Source organism: Chrysochloris asiatica, unplaced genomic scaffold (genome assembly GCF_000296735.1).
Source record: "Chrysochloris asiatica unplaced genomic scaffold, ChrAsi1.0 scaffold00071, whole genome shotgun sequence".
Lineage (NCBI taxonomy): Eukaryota > Metazoa > Chordata > Mammalia > Afrosoricida > Chrysochloridae > Chrysochloris > Chrysochloris asiatica.
In genome coordinates, this window is record NW_006408589.1 from 11,887,512 (window position 1) to 11,893,670 (window position 6,159).

Sequence of the window (6,159 nt, forward strand, 5' to 3'; positions counted from 1 at the left end):
GAAGACCAGAAGAGTTGTGGGATAACATCAAGAACACCGTATGTGAAGAGAGCAAAAAGACAAGAAGGAAAAGATCAAAATGGATGTCAGAAGAGACTCTGAAACTTGCTCTCCAGTGTGGAGATGCTAAAGTAAATGGAAGAATTGAAGAGGTTCAAAAGCTGAACAGAAAATTTCAAAGATCAGCTCAAGAAGATAAAGCCAAATACTATAATAAAATATGCAAAGAAAACAACAACAACAACAACAACAACAAAACTAGTAGATAGTACCCGTTCAATTGAGCTATGATAGCTTGATGATCAGAACTCGACTAGAGGAAGACTTAAAAAAAATTTTTTTTTGATAAAGGAAACAAGTGTAAATTGCTACAATTTGATGACCTATACTTATGGATGTGTTGTTGTTGTTATGTGCCATGGAGTCGGTTTTGACTCATAGCGACCCTGCACAGGGTTTCCAAGGCTGTAAATCTTTAAGGGAGCAGAAAGCCCCGTCTTTCTCCCACGGAACAGCTGGTAGTTTCGAACTGCTGACCGTGCGGCTCGCAGCCCGATTCGTAACCACTACACTAATAGATCAAAATAACAACTAAGAGGGAAGGAGTCTTCACATCAAGGGTCTCTCCTATCCACTCTGTAGGGAGGGTTGATAGGGACGAGAACTTAGACTTTGGCTACCTAAAATGGGGAGGAGGGGTGTTATAAAGGCACAAAGTTGATTGGCTTACAAGTTTTCAATAGGCAGTTTAATTTCAGAGTTACAGGGAGAAGGTAGAATCCCCACTGAATAGTTTTCATCTTATCTAGATGGGTCTAGTTGAAAGGAGATGGGGATAAGATTCTTATGATTCAATAGTGAGTAATTGTTATCATGACTAACTGCGATGGTCACAATTGTAAAGGTAGAAGTTTTGTAACCAAATGGGGGGAGTAGTTAATCTTACAGTCCAGGAGCAGAAGACCCTAGAACCATCAAGGGAGAAGAGCACAAGCAGAATGTGAGACCCTATCCAGAGAAGCAGCAACTTCAGAGATGGAGGCAGAGATGGAGCACATGCAGAGATAGAGCAGCTGAGGACTCTAGACTCATGGAAAGAGAAAGGCTGTGTGCTGATGGCCAGAAGGCAAGCTTGCAGAATGTGCCCTTTGGTTGTTTAAATTACTATATATTCCTGAATATTTTTGTATCCGCCCCCCATAACAAAACAAACAAACAAACAAACAAAAATCCAGAGGGAATAGAAGCAAGTACTGTTGAATGATGATGCACAGAGGAGATTATAATCATTGCAATGAAACAATGAGTATAAAACAATGTTCTTCCATGTAAATTATCACTCAGTTCACAATAAAAACTTAAAAACAAAAAACATATCAACCTTACCAAAATCCATATGGCATCATTAAAACAAAGCTCTTAAATGCATAAAAGACTGTCATTCTCAAATCCCTTCTGATGCTTCTAACAGCCTTGAAGAAGTGAGGATGACATGAAACTGAGGCTCAGGGATGGCAAGGGGCTTGTCTAAGGTTGGGTGGCTGAGGATGCTGTGTCTACGTCCATTGTTCTCACCCCATAACTTGCTCCAGACATACTCCCAATGTCGTGAGGACAACAGAGGCATGAGAGGAAGAGCTGAGTTCAGCGCCCACAATACTCAAGCAGATATAGGGGTCCCATCCCACCTCCAGTTACTCTTCTGGGAAAGGTCCTCCCCACCCTCACTGCCTATTAACCCCTACTCCTCCTCATTTCCCAGGAAAACATGCTTGGCCCCCAGTTAGGTCAAGTTTCTTACCTATGTGCTCTTGTAGAAACAAGTTTCTTTAGTTCAGAGTATTTATCTCAATTTCTTCTTACAAATATAGTCACTTAAATGACTATGTGATGCGCTTCACAAAAGTCCATGTAAAAATGGAATTGAAAGATAATGGGGGGGAAATAATAGTAAATAGATAGATAATAGAATTTTCCCCTGAGCTTTTTGAAGGCCCCTCCTACAATTCGTCTCCAGACTAAACCAGACAGGCTACTGGGAGTGGTGAGAACTGGAGCAAGCTAGAGGGTTCCTGCTCAGTCTAAGGCATGCAATTTCAGCCCATCATTGCAATGCAGAGATTCAATGCAGTTTTGCCAGAGTGATCTGATTTTCAAATAAACCAGAAATTCAAAAATTTAGAGGAAATTTCCTGATTTTTAAATCTTTCATATACTTTTTAAGTTTGTATAGAGCAATCAAAACCTGTCTGGGGAGAAGATTTTACTCACAATCTACACATTTGCACCCTCTAGTTGGACTTTAAGTTCCTCAATAGCAAACACCAGGCCTGCTTTGGTTACCACTATATCCTCGGAGTCTAGTTCTGTCCTCTGGTCCTAGTATAAGAACCTGGCACAGAAAAGACATTTATTTTTTGTGGAATACTTGAGTGGATGGATACATGCATGCATGGACTCATGGATGTGTAGGTGGATGAATGAGTAAGTATTTCAGAATGCCTACCTGGGAACTGCCCATGGGCATGGTGTGGCCAGCCCTCTACTTACCAGAGTCCTGACCCTTCTTCTTCTTCCCTGTAGAGAATCCATGTCTGGGGGAGGTAACCAGAGAGGTGATCCGCCGCCAAAAAGGCTATACCTCATGTGCCACAGCCTCCAAAGTGCCCGTAATGGAATGTCGCGGGGGCTGTGGGTCTCAGTGCTGCCAGCCAACCCGCAGCAAGCGGAGGAAATATGTCTTCCAGTGCACGGACGGCTCCTCGTTCGTGGAAGAGGTGGAGAGACACTTAGAGTGTGGCTGCCGCCCATGTTCCTAAGCCCCTCTGCCCAGCTGCCTGCTGCCTCTCAGACTCCAGCTTGTAAGGTTGGGACAGCAACACGGAACCCCTTTGAGAGTCAGAATGAGGAAAAAGCAGCTGGAGAGGAAGCAAAAAGAAGAAAAGAATATTAAGTATATTGTAAAATAAACAAAAAATAGAACTTATTTTTATTATGGAAAGTGACTATTTTCATCTTCTATTATATAAATATATCACACCGTCTTGAGTATATGTACCATATAGTGAGTTATTTTTACTGAGTTTTTGTTTCGTGTTGTGTATTTGTCGTGTTTTTATAAACAGCTGTTTAAAATTTTAAGAAAAAACAAAGACTAATAAAAGTGTTTTGAAATGAAAGAATAAGAATAAAGAAGTCACAGACTATCTGAGGAAGAAGAAGGAAGTTTTTATGTTTATGAAACACTATCATGCCAACAGAAACTAAGATCTGCTTACTGAACTCAGGAAAAGGAATAAGAGGAAGAGAGAGAGAAGGAAAGGTTCTTTATTTCCTCTTGTTTTAATCCTCCCGTCCCTTTATTTTTCTTCTGCCTTAAACACTCTGTTCTTATACGACTGCTGGTTGACAGTGCCCAAGCTGCCCAGGAAAAACTACCACATAAAGTAGATTCTGCCCTGGTCTGCCCCAGGCTCCCCCAGTAGCATCTAGGTCTTCTGGGAACAGCTGCTGGTTTCCTGACCTGTCCCCCATGAGCAGCCTCCTCCTCGGTGAGGTAGGGGAAGTGATTACCCTGTTTCCTCAGCCCCAGTGACTTAGAGAGTTCCGAGCTACCATCCTCTGTCAACCACCTTCCTGTGGAAATGCAATACTAGGAGAGTGAGCAACCAGGGCAGCTGAAATGAGGAAGGCCTAGAGCCACACCTGTCCACAGCACTGGGGGAGGTCTGAGTCCAGAAGGTTCTAAAGGCTTTTGCTATGGGTCAGGCTTCTACCACCATTAAGAAAGACCCTTTTCCAACCTGTTGTCCTCTTGACTTTGCAGTGTTGTTGTTGTTAAGTGTTGTTTAGTCAGTTCAGACGCATACCAACCCTGTATACTGTTTCCAAAAAAAACAGTTGGTGGGTTTGAACTGCAGGCCTTGCAGTTAGCAGTCCAGTGCCTATCCTACAGCGCCACACCAGGACTCCATTGTACATAACACAATATCACAACTTATTCATACAACCCCCACCGCACAGGAAGGGTAAAGTAGTATAGTCCCTAAGAACTGGAGAGGCTCTGTAACCTGCCTTAAGCCACAGGAAGAACCAGGCCTGTAGGCCACAACTCAAAGCTCAAGATTTTTTTCCCCAAGACACAATAAGTGTGAGAGATAAGCAGTCTGTTTTCTACTCGAAAGGAAAAGCTAATGTTTTTTTTCCTGAGATTGTTCCTCCTCTTGTTCTACCTAGTTCATTCCTTGTTCTGTCTTCCCAGTATTCAGGAAGAGTCTAGAAAGTGGGATTTATCAAGGCAATATGGACAGAGGCAGGCATTCCAGTCTTCTAAGTCTAAGAACTGAACATTCCTTCCTAAAGGGGCCACCCTGCCACCTCTCTCTATCTCTCTCTCCCCTGCCCGCTGTCACACATTAGTTGCCCAGGGTCTCAGCTGTTGAAACAAATTCCCTCTCAGATCTGTCTCTCGTCCTCCATAGAATATCTGCAACAGAAGTTTCAGGGAGTGTCCCCAGTGAAGCCCAGTTGTTATGAGAGGACCTGTAGAAGGCCAAAGGTACAAAGAATAAAGGATAAAGAAACAAGAGGAAGATGGAAGGTAGGGTAGAAGGAAAAATCTGAAGGGAAGAAACAAAGTGGGATGATGAGAGGAGAGAGGGCAGGGTATCGCCTGAGTTCTCTAGTGATGCTATAACAAAAAGACCACCAGTGGAGGCCTTAACAACCAGAAATCTATTCTCTCTCAGTCTGGGAAGCTACAAGTTCAAATTCACAGTATCATCTTTAGAGGAAGTCGTTCTTTCCTTCTCGGCTCTATAGAAAGGTTCCTTGTCTCCTTCTAGCATATGTGGGCCCAATGTTCCTAGGAGATCTCCATGTGTATTGGCATCTATTTTCTCTTAAATCTTAGAGGTTCTTGATACAGAGACCCCTGGGTCCAATGAACATGCTCCACTCCTGGCTCTTATTTCTTAGTGGTACTGAAGCCCCTCCCTCTCTGCTCTCCTTTTATCTCTTACTCCACTTTTATCTTCCCACACTTCAGAGAAACTCCACTAACATCAGATCAGAGCTGTGACAAGTGATTGGCTGATCACATCCGCTCACATCGTGAGATGATGACATCATTACATAACTGCCAAGCCACTGAGTATCATGGTCCAGCCAAGTTAACATGTATTTTGGGGGGACACAATTCAATCTGTAACAGATATGATGGAGGAATCCATTTAAAAATATACATGTTGACTTACACAAGAATTATAGATTTGTTTTAAATATTAATAACTAGCATTGATTTAGGACTTACCTATATGATACAGTAAGGAGCTCTGGTAGCATAGTGGTTACAAATCGGGCTGTAAACCTCAAGGTCAACAGTTAGAAACTACCAGCTGTTCCACGGGAGAAAGAAGAGGCTTTCTGCTCCCGTAAAGATTTACAGCCTCAGAAACTCTGTATAGGGTCGCTGTGAGTCGGAACCAAGTCCACAGCACATCACCACCACCATATGATACAGTGGAGTCCTGGTATGGTGCTCTAGGATAAGCATTGGACTGCTAACTGCTAAGTCAGCAGTTCAAACCCACCATTCACTCCTCAGAAATCCTATATAGAGCCACTATGAGTTAGAACTGACTTGTTGGCACTTAACAACAACAACGTATGATATACCAGCCACCATTCTAATTGCTTTTTATATAGGCTTTTATATATAGGATTTCTGTCCCTATAAAGATTTATAGCCTCGTAAACCCTTTACGGAGTCTTGGTGTGGCTCTGTGGGTTAATGCACCAGACTGCAAAGCCGTTTGAACTGTAAGGTCGGTGGTTCAAGCTCACCAAATGCTCCTTGGAAACCCTACACAGGGTTGCTATGGGTCGGAACTGACTCAAGGGAACTTAACAACAACAAACCTTTTACAGGGTCTCTATGAGTTAGAACTGACTCAACAACACTGTAACAGCAACAACATAGTAGAGGCATTATTAACCCTTTTCACAGTTGAGTAAACTGAGACACAGAGAAGTTAAAGAACTTGCTCAAGACTACACATCTAATACACTGCAGAACCTGGATCTCAGTCCAGGCTAGCTGGCTCCAGAATTTTCTCACTTAAGCACTAAACCATATTGTTCTTATGGGAAAGAAACATG

At 42.7% G+C, this 6,159-nt stretch overlaps 1 protein-coding gene across 1 annotated transcript in view; it reads left to right on the forward strand.

Annotated features, from left to right (window-relative positions):
• SLIT3 (slit homolog 3 (Drosophila)) overlaps positions 1–2,986 on the forward strand; it is a 939,392-nt gene extending 936,406 nt beyond the window's left edge. The window contains exon 36 of the mRNA XM_006864834.1: positions 2,584–2,986. Coding sequence (XP_006864896.1) covers positions 2,584–2,819 — 236 coding nt within the window. The 3' untranslated portion in view covers positions 2,820–2,986. The remainder of the gene's footprint in view (positions 1–2,583) is intronic.
• Positions 2,987–6,159: the final 3,173 nt, after the last annotated feature.